General features: G+C 45.7%; 1 protein-coding gene across 1 annotated transcript in view; it reads left to right on the forward strand.

Annotated features, from left to right (window-relative positions):
- LOC147422500 (IAA-amino acid hydrolase ILR1-like 1) overlaps positions 1–25,767 on the forward strand; it is a 67,055-nt gene extending 41,288 nt beyond the window's left edge. The window contains exons 4-5 of the mRNA XM_086503661.1: positions 24,336–24,464; positions 25,022–25,767. Coding sequence (XP_086359787.1) covers positions 24,336–24,464; positions 25,022–25,417 — 525 coding nt within the window. The 3' untranslated portion in view covers positions 25,418–25,767. The remainder of the gene's footprint in view (positions 1–24,335; positions 24,465–25,021) is intronic.
- The last annotated feature ends 327 nt before the right edge of the window (positions 25,768–26,094 follow it).

Here is a 26,094-nt window from a genome sequence, read left to right on the forward strand (position 1 = left end):
TTTCAACAGGTTCACTTAAAGAGTTTAATCTATTCTTTGCCAAAATTGGCACCCAGCATTTGGTCCCAAAGTTTCGTTTTGAACACATTCAAAATAAATAAAAAAATGTCTTCCAAAAAAGACTTTTTGAAGTGTTTTTTGGTTGACAGTATTTCTTTTTCATGTTTCTACTGTCATTTTAATGTTTTTTTTTTCTATTTTATTTTTTTGGCCATGTAGTGTTTTTTGTATGGAAGATGATGGATTGCATGGTTGTAAAGTCACATGCGCTTCATCTACATGAACAGAAGTAACCACCTAGAAATTTATACCTCTCCTTTTTTAAACGTTGATTATAAAAAGCTCTATGATCCAAACATTGGTGTTGACCCCAGGTGCAACCATTTTCATGGTGGCACACAAGTGCTATTGCAGTTTTGAAACATTGGTGTTGACCCCAGGTGCAACCATTTTCACGGTGGCACACAAGTGCGATTGCAGTTTTGAAACCATGAAAGTGAAGTAGAATATATGTTTGGGAGTTATTGATTTTGATAATTGTACTCTATAGAGAAGAGACGGTAAAAAAGAAAAGAACAAAAAGGCTAAAACGTTTCCTATGTTCAGCCACCAGCTTCCCTTTTAGATCAGCATAAAGGGCTGTATGTGTTGAAACGTAGCTGTTACTGATGCGGTAAAATTGAGCCAGAGGCCATGTGAAACCGTGGTACCTGTGAATGTCCCTCCGATGACTGAGTGAGAGCCTGTTCTGCATCCATGATCTGCTTGAAGTGTATATACATATATATGTACACACACACACACACACACACACACACACACACACACATATTTTTTTAATAGTAAGTGCATTTGATTAATTTACAAGTGGGAAACCTCCAAAGAGGGAAAACCCACAACAAGAAGTCAATACATCAGGGTGAACACCAATGTGTTCAAGTATGAAAAGGCTCTAAAAGCAAACATAAGAAAGCTGATAAAGGTCAGGCGATATATCCCCAGCAGCGAGGGCAAAGCGCAAGGATTGCCGAAGAGACATCTTGAAGTAGGGGAAAGGGTCCAGGTCAATGCGGTCAAACATGCAGGAGTTGCGTTGGCGCCAAATACTCCGGAAGGTCCAATATCTGACCCATGTGAAGAAAGTAGCAAAAGGCTTTAACGCCGGTGACATGAATCCAAAAAGCCAGAATTTCTTCTGAAAGACCGCGGCGGGAAAACGGAGACGCATGAGTGTAGAAACCCGAGCAATAAAGACTCTAGTACATCGACAATCCCACATCAAGTGTTGAACAGATTCTTCGGAAGCAGAGCAACGAACGCAGCGTAAGGAGCTGATCCGACGCTTTTGCAAAAAAGAACCAACCGGCAGCACACCCATCAAGCAAGGCCTCAGAAATAGACGTTCCTTAAGAGGCAAATGGCTCTTCCAAATGGCAGTAAGGGGTTTCTGCCACCACCGGGTGGAACGCGGTAGTGACCATAGGGCATTGCAGTGGTCTGCAAGCCACGAATCGGGCAACAAAATGTTCTAAACCTGGCGAGCAGAAACTATATTGAAGTTGAATTGACGTAGTCGCCAATCCATGATACGGCCTCCAGCAGCCAGAGGTGGAATGGGGAGTAGGTCAGCCAGCATGAGGTGCAATTGCCGCCAGAGAGGTCGATAATGCATGCCTAAACCAAAATTGCGTGCCATCTCGTCAAAACGAAGCACATTCCCTTCCGCATTCACGACATCAGCAACCATACGCAGCCCACGACGAGAAAGAAAGTAAGCCTGGCGTGGGGAGCTGTCCACAAAGTCAGCGGGAATGCCCTGCTCCAATGAATGCTTTTCAACCTCAAAGAGTTACCTTCATGCTCGGTGCGACCAGCCCATGTCAAATGTAAGGTGAGCTTTTTCCAATCCGATATGAAAGCAGAGATGAGAGGACAGCCAGGAATATGTCCATCAAGTTTCCCAAACACAAACTCCCAAAGAGATGAATGCCAATGGCCAAATGAGGAGGTAACCACATGCTCACATAAGAAAGCAACCATCACTGTCCATGGTTGACGTTGCTCAACAAGCGTGGGCAAAAGTGATGCTTTTCGAGCAAGAGCATGTCTGTGCAAATCCAAGATGTTAAGGCCACCAAAGCGCTTTGAACTGCAAATCTTGCCCATGGACATCAAGCGCAAACCATATTTGTTAGACTTTGTATGCCATAAATGCGACAATATAGACGATTGAAGAGAGGTAAGACGGTGTTGCGGCCAAGGCAACAAGGGCAAATAGAACTAAACATATGCCATCATGATGCTATGTACAATGCGGAGCCTGACATGTAGTGGCCAAGTAGACAATTTCCAATATTGGAGTTTAATATTGAGACGATGCATAACCCATTCAATCTGCTGAGTGCCAGTAACATGCCAGCCAATAGGATATCCCAAATGTCGGGTAATTTCATGTGGAGGCACAATCTTTCTAGGCCAGAAAAGCTAATGCCAAGCTTGTGCGTGAAGAGGCAAGAGATTTGACTTGAAGAAGTTAACTTTAAGACCAGCAGCAAGACCAAACAAGTCCAGCGCATGCATAATTTCGCGCATGTCCTCTAGAGTATTCTTGGGCGTGAAAAAGGAGTCATCCGCATAGGCCTGCCCAATGAAATTCTGGCCTGAAGGCAAATGTAATCCATGAAGGCGGCCTTGGGAGATCAAGTGATCCAAGTGTAAAAGCAGGGGGTGGGTAGCAATGGCAAATAACAAGGTACTAAGCGGGCAGCCTTGTCGAACCGAGCATCCAAGAGACCAAGAATCTGTCACTTCGCTTGCAAGGATCCCTGAGGTCATACTGCGAGCGTATAAAAAATACACAATATGCGCTAACTTTGGGCCAAATCCGAGACATTGCATGACATCCGCAGTATAATCTCAGTGGACAGTGTCAAAAGCCTTATCTATGTCAACTTGCATCACAAGAACATCTTGTCGTGTATACTTAGCAAATTCCATACCCACTAGGATATTGGCCAAATTGTCCATTATTTGGCGACGAGGGATAAATCCGTACTGTGCCTGATGAAGACCTGTAAAAAGATAATCTTTGATGTGAAGTACTATCATTTTGGCCAAAATCTTATAAATGACGGGCATAAGGGTAATAGACCGCCAGTGGGAAAAATGCTCGCAGAGTTTGCGTTTAGGTAGCAATACAAGAAGACCCTCTTTCCAAGATTCTACAGATGCTGAGTGTCCCATGCAGCATTCATCATGAGAAGCAGAGGCTCTTTGAGAGAATCCCAGAACGAGATGAAGAATTCAACTGTGAGACCATCCCAGCGAGGTGAACGCCATCTACCAAGAGTAAGCAAGGCCAAGTGTAACTCATCTAGTGTAAATTCTGCCTCAAGGCAATTAGCAGCCTCTAGTGAAAGGATTGGCTGCACTCGAGATAACAATAATTGCCGCGCTCGATGAGCCTTAGTAGAGGCGGAGGGAGGAGCAACAAACACAGAACTGTAGTGAGAAACCATAGCAGCAATAAGCTCTTTTTTTGTAGAAGTCCAAGAGCCTGAGGAGAGCATAACCCGCTTAATACTTTGGGTTTTTCTAGTATGATGCAGGTGTTTGAAGGATTGTTCAGAGGCACACCCTTTATCCATGAGAGCCCATTTGCGAACACGAGTTTTCCATTTATCAATTTTGTGCTGATCATTCTGACGTAGGCACAGACGAACTTGACAAAGAGCGGCCTCTTGTGAAGCTGATAAGGGTCTAGAGTCAGCCAACTCTTGAAGACTTTGACAAACCAACTTTGCCTCATGAACATCCCCGCGCAGGTGGCGCATGTACTGCTTACCATAATCCCGGATAACGCATTGGATACGTATGACAAAATGATACCATGCAGTATCCGGGTCATACTGCATGTGATCACAGAGTGGAGGAATGACCTCATTAACCATATCCCGAAAGCGGTCATGAGAAAGATAAGCATTAATCATATGCAGTAGACGCTTCCGAGGAAGAGGTTGATCACACGCCGGTGGGCCGAAATGCAAGGTCAAAATAATTGGAGCATGATCAGATAACGTCAATGTATGATCAATGCTCATCTCATAGACAAAGTCATCATATTGTTGCGAATTCATTAAATACTAGCGGTCCAATCGTGCACGGTAAGAAGTGCGCGCATTATGCTGAAAAGTGAAGCCCGAAACATCAGGATGTAAACACGTCCAGAGATCTTGCATGTACATAGAAGCACTAAGATTATCCCAAGCTTGCCTCTCAGCTTGTAGCATATGAGAATGACCAGTAGTATTGTCAGAGATATTCGGTGCATTATTGAAATCCCCACAAAGCAATGCATTCGAAGTCCATGAGTAAGAGCTAATATCTTGCAACAAGACAGCCGTGTGCCCAGATGCCGTATGTGCATAAACGCCACCACCTCATACACTTGATCATGCAACATACATTGTATCACCATCCATCGCCAGCATAAGCTATCCAATAACCCGCAAAATAAGAGCATTGTCCGGCAAAATCGTGCTGATTATGTTCCTGTAAAACCACTACATCTGCCTTACATGGATGTATAAAGTGCCAAGTTAGCCTCCACTTGTCGGGGTTGCATAAGCCTTGCACATTATATGAGATGCATACTATACTGCTATTCATCACACCACATATGTACAAAGGGCAAAGAAAGTATCGGCTAGGTCGACATGCCCATGGACACGTCTTCATCCAATCTGTGCAAAGGGGAAGTTAATGGCTGACTTGTCCCAGGATGCGGGTCCGAGCCAGAAGCTTCACCTGTAACCACATCCTTATAGGAGCGAACTACTTTATCCCATGCTGCTACCAAAGATTTGTTGTCATTACAAGGGAGTTTGTGTTGACCCACAGTCTTTGGCTGCGGTACATAATTACGTGAAGAAACCGGAGTTCAAAGCTTAACAGGTTTCTTAGGGACCGTCCATGCATCTATGTTTATAGCTTTCCCTTTATCTTTTTCTTTTGATATAGTGGCGATAGTGGTAGATTGCTTCCCCTTCCCTTTATCTGCCGATGAAGGTGATGTAGAAACCGCTGTTTCAAGAGATCTATGCACATGCAGCAACTTTGCAAGCGGGATGGATTGCGAGGTTGGAACCGCTGAAGAAGGAGGCTGTAAATTCGGCTTAGGGCATTCGGATTGCATATGTCCGAACTTACCACAACGAAAGCATGAATTGGCAAATTTACCCCATTTCAGTTTAAAAGGTCGTTTGCCCACCAAAGGATCCCCTGAATTTACATAAATACAAGTAGGCGTGGGAATATCTGTATCTCATAGGATGCAGAAACGATTTGTATTTGCATCTAATTTCGGGGGAGAAATGACCTTTCCCAGCTGCGAGGCTAACAACGGGAGAAAATGGCGCCATGTTCGAGGGAAATCCTCCACCTCAACCCACACCGGGCATTTATGATGAATCAAACTCTGATAATCTCTGGTGAGGGCCCAAGGCAAAACATGAGTCATCTGGGTATTAAAAAACAAAGGGGACATTTCAAGAAGTGTATCTCTAGCTTTAGAGTCGATCAACAAAATTTTGTAGAATCTGCGCGCTCCAAAGTAAACACCTCTGGTTGCTTCACGTTTGAGAAGAAAATCCACCCACTATCCCACATCTTGAGCAGTGGGCATCTTGCCGGGAAAAAAAAGGATTAGTGCATTAAGAGCATATTGGGCGACAGGATCCATCAGCTCCTGTACGGGAATAAGCACTTCTTTATCAGGAGTCTGACCATCCCAAGCTTTGGGAGCATAGTCAAAATCCTCACTCAAACATTCTTTGATGATGGACATGGCATCCCCCGTAGATGTCTCCATCTCTTTCCGACGCTTGTAAGTGTAGATGTCTGCTGTCATGAGGCCGAACACACACACACACACACACACACACACACACACACACACACACACACACACACACACACACACACACACACACACACACACACACACACACACACACGGATAATCTAAGCCGGCTGCTGAAAGTGTTGGACGTGAGGACTTCAGAGAGTCTGCACTGGCGTCGAAAATGAAGGTCTGATCAAGGACTGCACATGGGCAGCTCGTCGCTTTGCACAGGGAGCAATTTCTGAGCACGTTGGACAGCCCACCAGATTGCACAGGTGCAGGTTGTCACTTTGCACCAAAGCAGCAGATGGGTTGTAGCGCGGATAATGTGTCGTGCTCTCTACAGTGGGTGGTCCTCAGTGCAATGTGCGTGACAATCTCACTCAAACAAAGTGAACAGAAAGGAAACAATAGACATCAACAGAGCTCACAAAGACAACAGCAGACCAGAACATATGACTCGACTATCTCCAAGACTGATACATACTCTAGCGTGGCAGCACACTCAGCTCCAGCCCAGGACTCACAGGTACAATGGGGGTGTCGAGGCTCAGATGTGCAGGGATGGTGAAGAAGTGCTCTGTGCATAGACTCACTCTAGATGACTACGTACAAGATAATGTCACTGGCCCAAAACGACTACTCATATCTACAATCATCAAGAGCCACCAACGGCTCATAGAGAACATCACCTAAGTCTATCCCCACTGGGTGGCGGTGGTGACCTGGCCACGATGTCTACTAGACCACCCTGCCACGTGTCTCTGCCCAACGAGTCCGTCTAGTGTGAACCGCCCAGACCAAAGACCAACTGACCAAAGCCCAACTGTAAACTAACTGTCCTGTGAAAGTAAAAGTGACACTGTAGCAGGCTACAGGTTGCCCGCCACAAGACCGCTGCCTGTCCCGGAGAGCGGAACTGAAGAACTGAAATATTGGCGGTCTACTATTGGTGGTCGGATGATGGAGGAGGAGGAGGAGGTTGACAGTAAGGTGGGTAAGGAGATGGAGGCCAAGTGTATGGTGAGGGGTAGTGGCCATGAGGAGGGTACATCGGGTATGGAGTAGCCACCCCATGAGCAGCAGGCTGCGTCGGGTGAGACGGGTGAGGGTGAGTAGGTGGAGCTGGTGGAAACCCAGGAAAAGATTGGGCAGGCTGCGAGGGTGGAACAGGTTGTTGGAATCCAGGGAAGCCGTAGAAGTGCTGAGGAAAGGATGGGGACTGGGAGGGGGAGGCCATAGAGGGACCATGAAATTGTGATGAGACCGATCCTGCTGCCTTAGACTCCATATTGGTAGGATTTGCTTTCTCTACTGTTTGAGAATCCCTTGAATGTGCTTTGGAAACATCTGTCTGGGTCTGTATCTGCGTTGCCATAGCAGGAACTTGCGGAGAAACCGGGGTTGTAGTTGTAGTTGTAGCTGTAGCTGTAGCTGGAGCTGCCTGTGAAATGGCTACAGCTTGGTATTTTGCACAAGAGGGACACAGTGTATGTACCACATGAGAGAGGTCCTGAACTGCTGCGGTCATATCATTTGCCTCTTTTAACTGTTTTTGCTGAGTGTGGACAATATGTTTGAGGTCCACTATCTGTTGAGTTAAGATGCTTATGCGATCTTGAGCTGTAGCAATGAAATTGTCCCTATCCATCTCTCGTTGAAGATGAGCCTGCACTTCCCTTGTCATACCGTCATAGCAAGCGTGATGCAGACCGTTGGTACCTTGCAATGAGAGGGCTACATTGATAATCGTCGAAATGGCCCTTCTGTCCGCCTCTAAAAGTCTGTCGGCCTGAGGCACAAAAGTATCATATATGTCATGCTTGTCAGATGTAGGTGTCCCAGAGCTAGATGCCCCTTCAGTATCCTTCGGTGCCCCTGCATTATCCCTAGGTGCCCCTGCACTAAGAGTAGTACGTGGTGCTGGCGACACAACTGGAGTTTGTGTTTTAGTGGCTGCAACACTACTCACAAGAGGTGGTGTGAAAGTTGAGGTGGCCACAAAAGTAGACATACGCACTGTTGGTGTTGTAGTATGGACGTCAGAGATTTTGACCTATGTTTCTGAGAAGGGTAGTGTTGCTAGCTGCTCATATGAATCTTTTTGTACCTTTGCCCTCTTGCGCAAGATGCCTTTCCCTTTGGCCATTTTGGAACGGTCTTGCTCTTTTGGATCATCTTGAAGGGTGAGAACTGCTTTTGCATCTGTCTTTTGCTGCATAATCTGCACTACCCAATACATGATAGGGGTTGCATAGCAATTGAACCTTTCCGCTGAGTCCGAAAACGCTTTGCCCTGTCCGGTAGCGCTTTAGACAGCAGATGGTGAAATGGATACGGCAGGCAGTGGTAGAGACAAAAAAAAGCATCGCATATTGCTGGAGAACCCGGAGAAGATGGAACCCCGTTCTTTCCGGTGCGCGCAGTAAAAAATAATTCTGTAACACTAAATACAGCTGCTGACTCCTGTGATAGTCTGGATGGAGTCCAACAAAAGTTCCTGACAAGCATTTGCAGTTTCTTCTGGTGAGAGACTAGAGAAGGTTAGGGCGAGGCTAGGGGCGAGGGCGAATGGGAAGGGGAGGGTTAGGGCGAGGGGCGAGGGGGAAGGGGAGGGTTAGGGCGAGGGGCGAGGGGGTGGGAAAGGGCGAGGGCGAGGGGGAAGGGGAGGCTAGGGCGAGGGCGAGGGGTGAGGGGATGGGAGGGTTAGGGCGAGGGCGAGGGAAAGGGGGAAGGGGAGGCTTAGGGCGAGGCTAGGGGCGAGGGCGAGGGATGGGTAAGGGCGAGGAAGGGTATGGCTAGGGTGAGCATTAGGGCTAGGGGAGGGGGTTGAGAGGAGAGACAAAGCGGAGGGTAGGGAAAAAAAAAAACAAAACAGGTAGTTTAACAAGTAGGAAACTATTCCAGAGACCTTAAAGATTTAGCTACGACCAAAATAATAGAAAGCATTGATAAATCCGAGGTACTCAGAAAGAATAAATTCGAGGTACTCAGAAAGAATCAGCAATTTCAGATAAAACACGAAGTATCATCATACATAAATACCCCACTCAAAGATACAAAGGCATTTATGCATATCCAAGAACTGAGTTTCACTTGAGAGGCAAAAGCTAAGAAAAAGACTTGAATCGAGATTGAGGAGATCGGTTATGTTCAAGGAAGACAGAGATTGAAGGCAGAGAGTGAAGGATAGAGGTGATCCAATTCCAGATTCAAACTTATTGAGCTTATCAGTGTGCAGAATGAGAGCTGTCTAAGGAGAGGGTCTAAGAGATAAGATAAAACAGAAAGAGAGATGTCTAAGAGATAAGATAAACGGAACAGCAAGATGCCGAAGATAGTGATTCCGAAGTTATTTAAAGGTTCAGGAGTCGGCGAAGCTCAACACTTGATTGTCGCGCATTAGACCCTTGAGCGACAGCTTAAGCATGATAGCATTTGATCCGAGATCCATTGACTAAAGGCAGCGGAACTCCTTCGAGAGTGGCTAATTGTACAGCGCCGTGGGGTAGAATCTCCATCACCTTATACGGTCCTTGCCATGCTGGGACCAACTTCTTTGCTTTTTTCAGAAATTTGACCGGATAAAGTAGCACCAGTGCTCCTTGCTTTATTTGCGGCTTTCTGAGATGGCGATCATGCCAGGCTTTACGACGAAGCTGCTCTGCCCCTAGAGCCAGTGAAGCCAAACCTCGGCTTTCCTCCAAAAGGAAAAGACGAGATACAGATGCTGACCCCAAATTTTCATTAGCACGAAGACTGCCCACTCGCGGGGATCTTGAGTTGAATTCGAAAGGTGCTATCGCTTCCAAACCGAAAGCCAATTGAAATGGGGTGTGATTGGTTGTGGCTTTGAAAGAAGTTCGATATGCCCAAAGTATACCGTGGACAGCTTGAGCCCAAGTCGAGGGATGAAGATGACATGCTTTCCGCAGGAGTGCTATCAGAACCTTATTAATGCTCTCTGCCTGCTCGTTTGCTCTAGGGTAATAGGAACAAGATTTTCGGTGAAAAATCTTGTAGTTGGCCAGCAAGGTAGAAATTGTTTCATTCACAAAGTGACTACCCCTGTCACTGGTGATTTCCAAGGGACATCCAAACCTGCACAAAATATTTTCGTATAGAAACTTGGCTACTGTAGTGCCAGTGCAGTCCGTTGTTGCAAGAACCTGTGCCCACTTTGTTGCGTAGTCTGTAGCCACCAAAAGATACTTTCGATTGCCGGGTTCGGCAGAGGGAGTAATTGGACCTACAAAATCTATGCCCCATCTCTCAAAGGGTTGCCATGCCATAGAGACCTGCAGAGGATGGTTTGACTGTTTGCTTGGTTTAGGGCCACAGAGCTGACATACATCGCATACCTTTACATAGGCAATTGCATCGCGAAAAATATAGGGCCACCATAAGCCACACTGGAGAATCTTCTGTGCAGTAATATGACCAGGGTAATGGCCACCAGTGGGACCACTATGGGCATCCTCTAAAATATACTCGACTTCATGAGGGGAGACACACCGTCTCATAACAACATCCTGCCCTGATTTATATAGCTGGCCCCCAATCAGAGTGAAAGGCCTAGACTTCAGCAACAGGCGTCTCTTCTGCAGGGGAGAAGCATTCTTTGGGTAGAGGCCAGTAGAAAGCAGATGCAAAACATCGCCGTACCATTCCGGAGTGGTATCCACCTTAAAGAGACTGTTATCAGGAAATTCGTCAGCAACCCCTGTTGCTTCTTCACCAGTGTGAACGCAAGAAAGGTGGTCGGCAAGGACATGATGTTTGCCGGACCTGAGTACCACTTCGAAATCGAACTCTTGAAATAAGAGTAGCCATCGCCATACTCTACCTGCAACCTGCGGCTTGTTGAGCAGATATCGCAGGGCATGGTGATCAGTAATAACTGTGAAGTGGACCCCTAATAAGTAGTGCCGAAATTTTTGCAGAGCATACACAATAGCTAAACCTTCCCTTTCTGTGGTGCTGTAGTTGCACTCTACCTTGGTGAGTAAGCGACTCGCATAGTGAACAGGGCGATCTAGGTTGTACTCCTTACTAGGTTGAGTCAGCACCGCACCCACAACCAGTTGACTGGCATCTGTATGCACATGAAAGGTGAGAGACCAATCGGGAGCTACTAAGATAGGCGCTTCAGTGAGGCGTTTTTTAAGGTATGCAAAAGCTTCAGCCTCTGCCTTTAACCATTGAAAAGGAACAGCAGCATTGGTTAGGCGGGTTAGGGGTTGAGCCACCTGTGCATACATGCGTATAAACCTGTGTGGCCTACAAAGCTTTGTACCCCTTTTGGGTTGATGGGAGGTGGTAACTTTAAGATTGCCACAATCTTCTCTGGGTCAGGCGCTAAACCTTTAGCAAACACCACATGGTCTAGAAGTGTGCCTTCAGTAACCAAAAAATGACATTTGTTAGGATTTAACTTTAGGCGTGCCTCTCTTCACCTGAGGAAGACAGCAGAGAGCTGAGCAAGGTGTTCCTCTAGGTTTTTGTTAGGAAATACGACGTAGCTAAATAGATAATTGAGTAGATTACTTAATGGAGAGAAACAGATTTACATACACGAGATTATAGAGTAGAGAGAGAGAGAGAGAGTACACACGATATACGTGGTTCACCCAATGTGGGCTACGTCCACGGGAAAGCAGCCACTCAATGGCTTTAGTACTTCAAAACAAGAAGTAATTTACAAAGGGATTATACCCTTAATGGAGCTCCCGCCTTGCTTCACTCTCACCACCTCACACTCACCTTGTTGCATCAACTTCACAGTATGAAATGTGTGTAGAAATGGCCTCCTTTTATAGGCCAAAAGGGCTGCCCTCTCTTATGAGAGACAGCCATGTGTAGCCGCCCTTGTGCGAATAAGTCCAAATCGGACCCTCCAATCCGCCCATGTGTGGCCGCCCTTGAGAAGACAAGTCCGCTTTTGAATTCGGCCACCGGCCATCGGCCATTGACTTCCGACCACCGGCCACCGGCCATTGACTTCCGACCACCGGCCACCGACCATTGACTTCCGACCACCGACCATTGACTACCGGCCACCGGCCAACCGACCGGTTGTTTTCCGACCACTTTCCGGCCGCCGTCCGGCCATAATATTCCGGCGAAAAAAAAGTCTCAGGGGCCTCCGCCCCCGAGGCCTTTAAAGTTGCCCCTGATTCTTGTCCGTGAAAATTTTGGTTTCCGGTGAGTGATTTTCCTTCACGCACGATGGCTTCTCCTCATAATGGGGGCCTTACAAATGTGCGCTTTTACCACAGAAAATTACAAGGGTAAATCAGGCTCCATACTTAACAATCTCCCACTTGGAGACTGATCTCCAAACCAAACCTGTGACTGCTTTCCATTCTGGCTTCTTATCCTTGAATGCCGATTGAAGATGAGCAAAAGCTCAACTTCTCCTTGTTGACCACCTTTGTAAACATGTCTGCAGGATTTTCACTTGTATGCACCTTTCCTAGCTTTAGTTGTCCCTCTTCCAAAAGAGTGCGTATGAAGTGATATCTCACCTCAATGTGCTTTGTCCTTGAATGAAAGGCTGAGTTCCTTGCAAGATGGATAGCGCTTTGGCTATCACTGTACAAGACACAATTGTCTTGTTTGAATCCAAGCTCTTCTAAGAATCTGTGAAGCCACAGAATTTCTTTGCTTGCCTCCGTCATTGCTACATACTCTGCTTCCGTGGTAGAAAGTGAAACCACTTTCTGCAGCTTTGAAGCCCAGCTTACTGCTGTGCCTCCAACCGTGAACACATAGCCAGTAGTGCTCCTTCGAGTATCTTTGTCACCTGCCATATCTGCATCAGCATACCCTTCTAGAAAAATATCAGTTCCTCCAAAATACAAAGCATTTGTTGTTGTCCCTTTTAGATACCTAAGTATCCACTTCACAGCTTGCCAATGCTCTTTACCTGGGTTGTCCATGAACCTACTCACAACTCCCACTGCATGTGCAATGTCTGGCCTTGTCCAGACCATAGCATACATTAGAGAACCTACCGCTGCAGCATATGGAACTTTAGACATATAGGCTATCTCCTCTGGTGTCTTTGGACACATATCCTTCGTTAGTTTAAAATGACCAGCCAAAGGTGTAGAAACTGGTTTTGCATTTTGCATTGCAAACCTTTCTAGTACCTTCTTGATGTAATCTTCTTGAGATAGCTTTATTGTTTTCTTCGTCTTGTCCCTTGATATTTTCATACCAAGTATCCTCTTTGCAGCACCTAAATCTTTTTCAATACCTAAATCTTTCATTGAAAAAGATTTGGACAGCTCCTCTTTTAGGTCTTTGATGTCCTGCATGTTAGCACTTGCAATCAACATGTCATCAACATACAACATTAGGATGATGAATTTCCCATCTCCCAAATTCTTCGTGTAGACGCAGTGATCCGAGTTGCATCTTGTGAATCCATGATCCAACATCCATCGATCAAACTTCAAGTACCATTGTCTTGATGCTTGCTTTAAACCATACAAGCTCTTCTTTAATCTGCAAACCATTTTCTCCTTACCTTTTACTTCATACCCCTTTGGTTGAAGCATGTAGATTTCCTCCTCTACGTCACCGTGAGGGAATGCCGTATTTACATCCATTTGCTCGAGATTTAGATCATGAGCAGCCACAAAGCTTAAGACAAGCCTAATTGAGTTCATTTTTACAACAGGAGAAAATATTTCATTGAAGTCAATACCTTTCTTTTGAGAAAAACCTTTTACCACAAGCCTAGACTTGTATCTTTTCTTCCCACCTTCTTCTTCCTTTATCTTGTACACCCATTTGTTTTGAAGTGCCCGCTTACCTTTAGGCAACTCAACCAACACCCATGTTTGGTTGTGATATAGTGAGTCCATCTCTACTTGCATGCTCTTCGTCCATTCTTCTTTGGATTCATGTTGCATAGCTTCTTCATATGATTCCGGCTCTCCAGAATCTGAGATCAAGAGATGGTTGAAGGAAGGAACAAATCTTTCTGGAGGTCTACTTGCTCTTGTAGATCTTCGGAGAATAGGTTGAGGCTCCTCATTTGGTTGACGTTGTTGTACATTGTCACCGTTTGCAGTCCTTGAGTCTTCACCGTCCTCAAGCTCCATGTACTCATCACCTGTTTCTTTTGTTTGTTTTCTTTCCAAGTAATCTTTGTACATATTTTGTTCGTTAAAAATTACATCCCTACTCCTTAAGATTTTACCATCTTCAGGATTCCATAGGCGATACCCAAAGTCTCCTTCTCCATAGCCAATGAAGAAACACTTTTTGGACTTTGCATCTAACTTTGATCTTAGGCTTCTATCTATGTGCATGAAAGCCTCACACCCAAACACTTTGAGAAATGCATAATTCACCGGTTTACTTGTCCATGCCTCTTCTGGAACTCCCCCATCCAATGCCGTTGAGGGTGACCGATTGATTAAGTACACAGACGTACTTACAGCTTCTGCCCAAAGCTCAAGCGGTAGGCCTGCATGTAGCCGCATGCTTCGTGCTCGTTCCATGATTGTTCTGTTCATCCTTTCCGAAATCCCATTTTGTTGAGGTGTCCTTGGGGTTGTCCTTTGCCTCCGAATGCCATTGCTAGCACAAAAGATTTCAAAAGCTTGGCTGCAATATTCGCCTCCATTGTCGGATCTGAGGCATTTAACCTTGGTACCTGTTTCATTCTCCACAAAGGCTTTCCACCTTTGAAATATGGAAAATACATCGGATTTATTCTTCATGACATAAACCCATGTTTTTCTAGTCGTATCGTCTATGAATGTTACATAGTACAATGAGCCACCAAGTGATGGTGTACTTGCAGGACCCCAAACATCAGAATGAACCAACTCAAGTTTTTTATTTTTTCTTTCATTTCCTGATTTTTGAAATTTTACCCTCTTTTGTTTACCATAAACACAATCTTCACAGAATTCTAAGTCCACTTCTTTCAAACCTGGTAGAAGCTTCTTTGTTTGAAGGATTTGCATTCCTTTGGCACTCATATGCCCAAGTCGGTAGTGCCACACCGCACTGTAAACTTCTGTAGTTGCTGCACAAGCTGAAGGTTGCATGCTAACAGCACACAAGTAAAGTGTACCGACTTTTTCACCCTTGGCAACCACCAAAGATCCCTTTGAGATCTTCCACCGTTTGTTTCCGAATGCAATGTTGTGACCTTCATCGTCCAATTGTCCTGTAGAGATCAAATTTTTGCGAAGAGAAGGAACATGCCTAACATCTTTAAGCTTCCATTCATTTCCGTTAGCAGTTTTGACAGAAACTGTACCTTTGCCGACAATTTCACAAGCTTCATCATCTCCCAAGTATACATACCCAAAATTACCTTTAATGTAGTCTTGGAAATGTTGCTTGTGTGGTGTCGCATGGAATGAAGCCCTGGAATCTACTATCCAGGAATTAGACACATTGTCTAATGAGAGAATTAGAGCATCTTGCTCTACTTTACCTGCCACATTGGCCTCCGATGTTGGCTTGTTGTCTTGAGACTCTGTCTCCTTCTTCTTCTTGGACCAGCAATCCTTCTTGACGTGGCCTTTCTTGCGGCAGTTCCAACATTCAAGAACTGACTTTGTGCGTGACTTGCTCCGCCTTGAGCGATCACGACCCTTTTGGTTTTTGAACCTCTCCTTAGGCCTTCCTCTTGTTTCCACCGATAGTGCAGCACTTGATGATTCTCCTGTGCTTCTCCTTCGCATTTCCTCGCTTAGGAGAACACCCACAACATCATCAAACTTAAGAGTATTTGTGCCAGAGATAGAATTACTTACAGCCATCACAAGGCTGTCCCAACTATCCGGTAGAGATGATAGTATAAGGAGAGCTCGTACTTCGTCATCGAAATTGATTTTCACTGATCGAAGTTGATTTATGTTTGTGTTAAAGTCATTTAGGTGTTCTGCAACTAAACCATTCTCTGCCATCTTTAGATTGAACAAGCGCTTCATAAGAAATACCTTATTGGATGCCGATGGTTTCTCGTAGAAGTCATCAAGTGACTTCATCAAGTCCTCCGTGGTCTTCATCTCCGAAACATTGAAGGCCACCGTTGACGCCAAGCTTAACCGGATTGTTCCCAGTGCCTTTCGATCAAGGACAATCCATGCTTCATCTGCCATTGTTGCGGGCTTCTTCGCAAGACCGCCTAGTGGCAAATAGAGGTCCTTCTGGTAGAGATAGTCTTCAATCTGCATCTTCCAATGTTGGTAGTTTTTGCCGTTGAACTTCTCAATCTTGAGCTTCCCTTCCTCTGCCATAACTCCCACTCAATTCAAGGAATCCTTTCCTTGAGATAATTTAGCTACGAGCAAACCTTGCTCTGATACCAGTTGTTAGGAAATACGACGTAGCTAAATAGATAATTGAGTAGATTACTTAATGGAGAGAGACAGATTTACATACACGAGATTATAGAGTAGAGAGAGAGAGAGAGAGAGAGAGAGAGAGAGAGAGAGAGAGAGAGAGTACACACGATATACGTGGTTCACCCAATGTGGGCTACGTCCACGGGAAAGCAGCCACTCAATGGCTTTAGTACTTCAAAACAAGAAGTAATTTACAAAGGGATTATACCCTTAATGGAGCTCCCGCCTTGCTTCACTCTCACCACCTCACACTCACCTTGTTGCATCAACTTCACAGTATGAAATGTGTGTAGAAATGGCCTCCTTTTATAGGCCAAAAGGGCTGCCCTCTCTTATGAGAGACAGCCATGTGTAGCCGCCCTTGTGCGAATAAGTCCAAATCGGACCCTCCAATCCGCCCATGTGTGGCCGCCCTTGAGAAGACAAGTCCGCTTTTGAATTCGGCCACCGGCCACCGGCCATTGACTTCCGACCACCGGCCACCGACCATTGACTTCCGACCACCGACCATTGACTACCGGCCACCGGCCAACCGACCGGTTGTTTTCCGACCACTTTCTGGCCGCCGTCCGGCCATAATATTCCGGCGAAAAAAAAGTCTCGGGGGCCTCCGCCCCCGAGGCCTTTAAAGTTGCCCCTGATTCTTGTCCGTGAAAATTTTGGTTTCCGGTGAGTGATTTTCCTTCACGCACGATGGCTTCTCCTCATAATGGGGGCCTTACAAATGTGCGCTTTTACCACAGAAAATTACAAGGGTAAATCAGGCTCCATACTTAACAGTTTTCCACTGGGGTTGAGCATTGAGCACCTGAGAAGGTCGAAAAATTGTCCATGAAGATGCGAAGATGATCCGTAAGCAGAGGACAAAAAATGAGATATACCGCCCTATTGAAAGAAGGTGGGGCATTTTTCAACCCAAAAGACATTCGAGTGTATATAAAAATACCCCAGGGAGTCACAAAGGCCGTTTTCAGCTGATCACCTGGATGGATGCCCAACTGATTGTATCCACTAAACCCATCCATGAAACTATACAATACATGCCCTGCTACATCTTCGAGCACACGCTCAGTGAAAGGTGTTGGGAAACCATCTGGGATAGTTACCTTATTCAGAGCACGGTAATCTACGCACACACGGATTTTGTTGGACTGCTTCTTAGGCGCTATCACCATGGATGATAACCACTCAGAGTGCTCCACAGGTACAATGATCCCTGCCTCTTGCATTTTTTCTAACTCTGCCTTGACCGCCTCAGCATACTTCGGGTTGAGCTTGTATGCTCGGCCTCTTGCAGGCTTAGCCCCTTCAACCAGAGGTATAGTGTGGACACCCAATTCTGGTGGAATCCCCTCTAAATCCTTGTAGGACCAAGCAAAAACATCTTTAAAAGAGTGTATGAAAGAGACTACCTGATTGAGTAATGCGGGATGCTCCCATAACCAAGCTGCTAACAGTACATGTTGAGGGTTGTCAGGATTTCCCAGGTTGACTTCTCTGACCGGGTCCGGGGGTGTAGCTGGAGAGGGTGCTTCTGAAGATGAGAGGTGAGCTACCTCTTGGAGCTTCAAGACATCATGGGCAAGTGTTTGATCGATTGGAAACTCTGCCTACTCTTCTTGTAACCATCCCTGTGGGAGCTCCTCGAAGGGTAAATCTTCAGATGTACACATGACAGAGTGCTTTTGTAGGGGGTCCAACTTGGGAGATGCTCCAGGAAGGGGGAAATCTTTGGCGAGTGCATGCAGAGGAGATTTCTTCCCCCTTCGGTGATGTGTTATAGGTTCCCCAAGACCGAGGGCTTCCATCGGCGGGTCATTCGAAGCATGAGAATTTGGGGCTGACACACTTACTTCTTCGACTGTTGTACTGTCTGCTGTAGGACTTTGGACATCTGTGTCCTCTTGAGGAGTTTGAAGAGAGAGTGTTACTGGCGGCACATGTAAGTTTTGAATAGAGACCATGTAGCATGGCATTGCTGTGGTAGCTTCCAACCACTGTAGCAGGTCCTCGTCAGACCCGTCAGGTGGGATGGGCTGCTTAGGGTCGGGGTTGGACTGTACTGACAATGAGCTGTGATGGGCCACTGGATCCATCCCTCCTTCAAGCCGGATTGGTTGCATTTGGGAGCCGGGAGTGTGTATCCACATGGCGTCGTTTCCCCAATCATGAAGTGCCTTAGTATGCCGCAACCATGGTCTACCAATCAGCAAAGGGAATCCTCCTTCCACCTGAGGAAGACTGACCACCACAAAATCCAAGCTAAAGGTGAAGTCTTGTACCTTCAAAGGCACCCTCTCTACTATGCCCACAGGGTAGACTGTCCTCTGGTCTACCAATGTAACAGTGAATGGAGCAGGGCGAGTAGGCTGCAGACCTAAGGCTGACATGGTAAATTTGGGCATTAGATTGATTCCAGACCCACCATCCACTATGACGCCTGAGAATGGATGTCTAAGAATAGATACAGTAAGACGTGGACTTTTATAGTCGGTGAGGGGAGCAGCTGGATATGAAATCATGTAGGACTCCAAGGGCTACACAGGTAGGTGCCCGCCACTAGGCCTTGTACCAGGGTACAAAGACTGAATTATTGAGAGGGTGTCACTTCTAAGGGTTGCATCTAGCCGGAGCATCTCATAAAGAGACACTTGCTGAAAGGTGTTCTTCAAGATTGCTTCCGTTGTGGGCCTAGCTCCTACAACCTGGGCCTCCTCGGAAACTTTGACCTGTTGCAAGTCAGCTACTGCTGCCAGGAAGGCTCCATCAATGTCCGAAAGCATAGAGATTGGCCTATTCTTTGCACCACTTACGGGTGCAACATTTTGAACAGGTTGCAGAAGGGTTGGACAGGATGGTCCCGTTGGCAAACTTAAACCCAGGGCTGCTCTTTGTGCTCGAGTGAGCACCCCAGTAGGCTCTTCTGCTTGTTGTGGCTGAACTGTATGTGTAGCAGGTGCTGGCTGAGGGGTGGTGTTCACTGTGATTAGATTGATTTTCGGGAATGTAAACTCTTGTTGATTTTGATTTGGGCCTGAAGATGAGGATGCCCTTTGTTTGGGACAATCTTTACTGTAGTGGTCCTTAGACTCCGGACAATGTCTGCAAGGAGGAGACCCTTCAAGTAAAGGACACTTACTTTGGTAATGCCCATATTCACCGCATCTGTAGCATAAGATTGACCGATTAGACGGACGAAACGGGGGATGAGGTGGTCGTTGCTCTTGTTGTTGCATGGTGCTGGAGGCTGAGGTGTAGAAGCTTTGGGGAACTGAGGGAGTACTGGCATGATAAAAGCTGTGAGGTGCAAAGTTGTTGTGCATACCTTGCTGCATAGGGGGTGTTGTCAGTAGAGGAGGCAACGGGTTTTGATGGCCGTAGGGTGAGACCATGTTGGATGCAGGTGCTAGCCCTTGTTGGAGAGGACCTAGATTTTGTTGTATTTGCTGCAATCCTTTGATATAGTAACAATCCTTATCTTCGTGCCCAGATTTTTCGCAGAAGTGGCAATAAGCCAGAAGGGGACAGTCCTGTGGAGGATGTCCAGGAGAGCGACAAGAGCTGCACCATACCATAGCTTTAGTCTCCTGTTGAGACCCAAGCTCTTCTAGTTCCCTCTTGATTTGATCCAAAGCCTCAAGGTGCGATGGTTTCTCTTGTCTCAGAGAGATTGATTTTTCTTCTTGGAGGGCGCGTTGTAGTTTGAGGGCTTCGAGTTCCCTGTGCAAGGAAGTCAAAGGATCAGCAGGACTACCTTTCGAGAACACAGAGGGAGTATCTATGTGAGGAGAGTTGTTGAACAGCTTCCTAGCCCCCTCTATTCTAGTAGCAGCTGCGATGAATTCCTCCAGAGTGGCGTCAGGTCGGAGGCTCTCCCGGAGTTTTTGTTGAGAGGTTTTTGGAAGCGCCTTCTCCACCCACTTCTTAACCATGAATTCATTGGGTTGCTGGGGAAGCTTGGCAACCAGAGACTTGGTTTTGGTCATAAGCTCTGCAAAAGTCTCCTCTGGCTGGAGCACCATGTTGGCCAACTCATCCAACACTTTCTCTTGGTAGTCGCCCGGCCTAAACAGAACTGTTGTCTTAAGTCTGCCCAAGTTGCAAAATGATTCTCTGCAAACTGGTTGTACCATTTGTTTGCTAAGCCGTCCAAGGTGGATGGAAAAAGTACCAGATAAGCATCTTCCCTGTTAAGACCACGTCCTCTACAGAGAGATACGAACCTCCATGCATGGTCGTCCGCATCTTCCGAGGAGAGTCCTTTGGTGGGGAACTTGATGTTTACCTTGGCCAACACACTAGCCAACGCCTCCATGGCCCCTTGTTGAGCCTGTTGCTCAATAGCCTGCTGTAGCAGAATAGGAGAGAGCTTTACTGGAGAAGGTGATCTGGAAGATGTGGAACCGGATGAAGGAATGGGGATTGAAGGAATGGGGGATGTCGTATGTGGAGGTATGGTTGATGAGGTTAAAGGACTTCTACTAGATACCACAGGGCGTCTTCTGTTATAGTGCTTCAGAGGGCTCAGTAGTGCGCTTTGACGCTCAACTGACCGCCTTGTATGTGTCATGTAGTGAACAACACAGGTCTAACACAGAACAAGTGAGGATGGTGACTAGACCACCTTGTCGAGGACCAGTGACTAGACCACCTAGCTGGCAGGACGAGGAGGGCTGGACCAGGACCAAAGACCAAGGACCAGGGACGAGGACTAAGACTTGGACCAGGGCGAGAGAGGACCAGACTTGCAGACTATCTCCACAGTGTAAGCAAGTGTGTGGAGCTAGGTAACAACCGATTAGCTTCACGATTTTATCTCCACAAGAGTGAGACTTCCTTTGAGGTCCCACCGTGATCGCCAAAATGAGAGCACCTTTAGCGCGGATAATGTGTCGTGCTCTCTACTGTGGGTGGTCCTCAGTGCAATGTGCGTGACAATCTCACTCAAACAAAGTGAACAGAAAGGAAACAATAGACATCAACAGAGCTCACAAAGACACAACAGTAGACCAGAACATATGACTTGACTATCTCCAAGACTGATACAGACTCTGGCGTGGCAACACACTCAGCTCCAGCCCAGGACTCACAGGTACAATGGGGGTGTCGAGGCTCAGATGTGCAGGGATGGTGAAGAAGTGCTCTGTGCATAGACTCACTCTAGACGACTACGTACAAGATAATGCCACTGGCCCAAAACGACTACTCATATCTACAATCATCAAGAGCCACCAACGGCTCATAAAGAGCATCACCTAAGTCTATCCCCACTGGGTGGTGGTGGTGAACTGGCCACGATGTGCACTAGACCACCCTGCCACGTGTCTCTGCCCAACAAGTCCGTCTAGTGTGAACCGCCCAGACCAAAGACCAACTGGCCAAAGCCCAACTGTAAACTAACTGTCCTGTGAAAGTGAAAGTGACACTGTAGCAGGCTACATGGGTCTTCGCAATTAGGGTTCGCGTCAGCCAGATCCCACACACACACACACACACACACACACACACACACACACACACACACACACACATATATATAGCAAATGATTTGATGCAATGATCCAAAACCTTCATGCATCACATAAAGACTCGCTTGAGGGACGGGGGAGGAGTTGGCCCCGTGCTGCCAACATAGAGAATCCTCACAGACTTTTTATGCCAATTATACTGCACCAGCAGCCTCTACTTTCTCATCCACCTGATCTACCCTACCATAGATGCCACTCTAAGGGCATTACATTGGAAAGGGTCATTGCCGTTCGTAGAATGAGGCGTCCACGACCAACAGGACCTCTCTTAGCTTCCTCACATCAGCACAGATTTGAGCCATAATTGCTTGCCATAGGAGTAATACCAGAAGCTGTGAAGCAGACCTTTGTAAATTCAATTTGAGATCGTGCTTATTAGGGGGCCATTGGATGAAATTATCCTTTCCACTAGTGGAAATGAAATGAAATGAAATGTTATATTAAACGTTTTCAAAAGGCCAAAATGACCTATGAGACTAAACTGATACAATCTTGGTGGATCTAATACAATGTCTGGGTACAAAATAAAAATGAAGAATTGAAAAACTAAAATCAATGATCATCATCAATGTCCGAGGATGCTCGGCATCAGGCATTGTCCAAGAAAGTATTTTATTGGTCGCTGAAGAGCATCGTCAATGTCCACCTTTATAAATAGTCATACTGGACATCTCCCATGTCGTGCTAGGATAGTCCCGATCCTCTGTTGGAGCCTCTGTCGATGTCGTGGTCGCCCTCCTAGACGTGGGCGTCTAGCTCTTCCAGGATCAATGGCTCTGTCAACTAATATACCTCTGGTATAGGTGGGCTCTGAAGTTTGCTCTGAAACTTGCTCATCTGATTGCTGGGTCTGTGCTCTAAAGAAGTAAGTGATCTCCATCTCTGAATGTCTCCCACTGCCTGATCTCCTTAAGAGACTCTCCCTGTGTCTCTTGATATCTCATGACTCTAGCTAGCGGTCCAGATCCCTCTCTGAATAGACAATGAAAGCGGTCTCGTATGGTCCATTCTTGATCACAAAGAAAAATTGGCCAAGTTGCCTATAAACTGGTTCTTCCTTCGGATGTTAGCGTGCATCCAGTGTTCCATGTCAGCCGCCTTAAAGAAAAATTAGGCAAAAACGACGTTGTTGTGCCTATCGAGGAAAATGTATGGCAAGATATGCGAATTGAATATATTCCTCAAGAACCAGAGGTTGTTCTAGATCATCGTACCTGTCATTCGCGTCAAAAAACTTATGACGAGTATTTAATTAATGAAAGTGTCAATCTGAAAAGTTTGCTACTTGGGGAATCAATTAGAGCTTTGAAAGCTCATTATCCCCACTTCATTGATGAGGACATCAATGGTTCTTAAAGGGAGAAGTATGTTATGTCCCACTCACAGGAGAGGGGATCCGGTCTAGGACATTGTCGGGAGGGGCGTCTGGTGTCCAAGCGGCCGTAGTGTTAACCCGGCGAGTGTGTCCAGCCACTATTATAAAAGGGAGGCCAAGTCCTCATTTGTAGTTATCGACCCCCACTAGCAGAGTGCAAGTGGTTAGCCCGTGAAGCTAGGAGTGTGCGAGGTCACCTCGAGGAGGTGAGGCCGGGTGGTATGGGACGCTCCGTCTTATAGGTGCACGCCTACGTCCTTGGACGTTGACCCCAATGCGGGGGTGCTACTGGATGGTGGCTACGGTCGGGTTGTTCGTCCGACGCGTGTCTATAGGCGGTCCGTGTAGCCGGGAAATCCGCTCCGCATGTTCGTTTCAATGAGACCCGTTCTTTCCCTGTCTATTCTTCACAGTAACTCCACCGCAGTAGCTTGGATCACTGCCAAGTCAGTAGCCAAAAAATTTGCAGGCGTCAGCAGCCATCAATAATGATGGCGACAACAGAGCTTCTTTTATGGCTGACAAGTCAGCATCCGGAATGAAAGAATTACCCTAGTGTACACCCTACAAGTCAGCATCAGAGTAATTTTTTGCCTCCCTCCATGGACGCTCTTCAGGGACCTTTCCCCCGATATATGTGCTCCCACAATGACTCCTAGTCTGTGCCGGTCGCCATGTGATCCCACATGTCACAGGAATGGGGACCATTCCCTCACCCTAACTTCGACTGAACGTAGTGTCTCATCAATGTTCTCAATGGCTACAAAATCCATGACCACCATGGCTTCTTGGCCATACTAATAATGCCGTATCTATTGATATAGGTGTTTACATAGAATGCTCTATTCACAATTGAAACTTTTTATAGTTTCCCTAAAAAATAGCATACCTGTTTTGAACTTCTTCAGGAGTTCAAAGTGTGTAAACTCTGAAAAAAGGTTGGAATTAAAGTGTGTAAGCTCTGTTTGGGTGGTTTTTAAAATCATTTCTGGAAGTTTTAGCAGTTTGTGCAAGCGAGCAGCTACTGATCTAATCTGCATTCAAAACTCATACCTACCTGAAAATCTCATTGTAGAGCCATTTTTTTGCAAATACTTTTAAGGAAAAATAATAATTTCACCGTGAAAAATGAACTGAGCTCTCCACAGGTGGTTTCCGTGACATCGGTGAAAGGCGGGGAAGCAGTGAATGTTATTCCAGATGAAGTGACCATTAAAGGAACCTTTCGCAGCACTGCACAGGAGGGAAGGAAGAAGCTTAAGGAAAGGATACAGGAGGTCAGTAGTTGGTCACACCCCTCTTATCTCATTCCACTATTTTGGAAAAATAAAAAATCCTTTCAAAACATCTAAAATGCGGAAGTGAAGGGAAATGAAAAGCCTCATGAAAGTGGAATGTCAAAAGATTTTGTGCACGTCTATATAAAGAGGTTGTTAAGCGTGCATGGAATGTGTGTCATTTTACATTTGTGTTTTCTTTATCTTTATCTTTTTTTTTAATAGCATTTTTTATCTCTTTAAGGTCCCTTGCACTATGTATGTACTGATTTGAGCCAGTAGTAGATACTCCTCAGGAAAGTGGAAAGTCAAAAGATTTTGCATGTCTGTATAAAGAGGTGGTCAAGTGCACATAGAATGTGTGTCCTATCTTTTTCCTTACCTTTTTTCTAGCGTTTTTCTGCTTTTTAAGTTTCCTTGCAACTATGTATTACTGATTTTTTTTCCTTTGTTTATTATCTTTATTTTATAGCCATTAGGAGATGTTCAAAAAATCATTAATTAAGATTAATATACTTTGATGCTTGTAATTTGAGCAAGCTCTAGGTCCTATGCAGGTGATTGAGAAACAAGCTGCCGTCTTGGGTTGTGAAGCATTTGTGGACTTTGATGGTGATACTTTTTATCCGGCTTTAATAAATGACCATAAAATGTATGAACACATTCAGAAGGTGGGAAGTTTGATGCTGGGCAAAGAGAATATCCTATCCACACAGCCAACAATGGGGGGAGAGGACTTTGCTTTCTATTTAGAGGAAATACCAGGTGCAATGTTCTTCTTGGGAGTGGGAAGAGAGAATTCTACTGTAAAGCAAATGTTTCACTCGCCGCACTTCTCATTAAATGAAGACACACTGTCAATAGGGGCTGCAATGAATGCAGCAATTGCGGAGCTATACATAAAGTCGAGCTCATCTTTGGTATGGAGACAAGTTGCAGAGCATGTGCAGTAATGTCTAGTAGCCAAGCAATGCCTTAGCACATTTTTAAAAGTAATATTTTTTGTTCTAAATCAAGAAAAGCCATGTTTTCAGTTCATTGTTAAATACAAATTACAGAGCCGAATATTCAAAGATCCTTATATTCGACCCGGGGAATAGGGATGTAAACATAATCAACCTGGATGCAAAGGGAAAGACAAAGGATGGATGTTGGAGCCTCCAGCTACTCCTTTGACATACGTTCCCATGCAATATTCAAAGATGCAGCATTCAAAGGGCTCATCTTAATATTGTTCAAAGGATGCCCAATTTCAAATTTCAATTAACTTATCTCCATATGATAATTTTACAAGATTTTTAAATTCTTTGTGATTATGTTACTAAATCTGAAGCTTTCCTTTTCTTCTTTTAATCAAGTCAAGAAAGTATGTATTGGCAAACACCCAACTTATTACTAGACCATCATGAAAGAATATTCGATTGAAGTAAGGAAATCCAAGATGCACTAAATCTTTGATAACAAATGTTGAGACCATAGGCGCTATGAATAGTATATTGCAAGGTAGGATCCGTACGTACGTACGGATCTGTACTGTACCGTACGTTCGTACAGTACGGTACGGTACCGTACGGATCCGTACTGTAGCCAAAAAAAAAGAATTTCCCCTTCGCGTTTTCGGATTTAATTT

The sequence above is a fragment of the Adiantum capillus-veneris genome, chromosome 27 (genome assembly GCF_014529385.1).
Source record: "Adiantum capillus-veneris isolate H3 chromosome 27, ASM1452938v2, whole genome shotgun sequence".
NCBI classification, from domain to species: Eukaryota; Viridiplantae; Streptophyta; class Polypodiopsida; order Polypodiales; family Pteridaceae; genus Adiantum; species Adiantum capillus-veneris.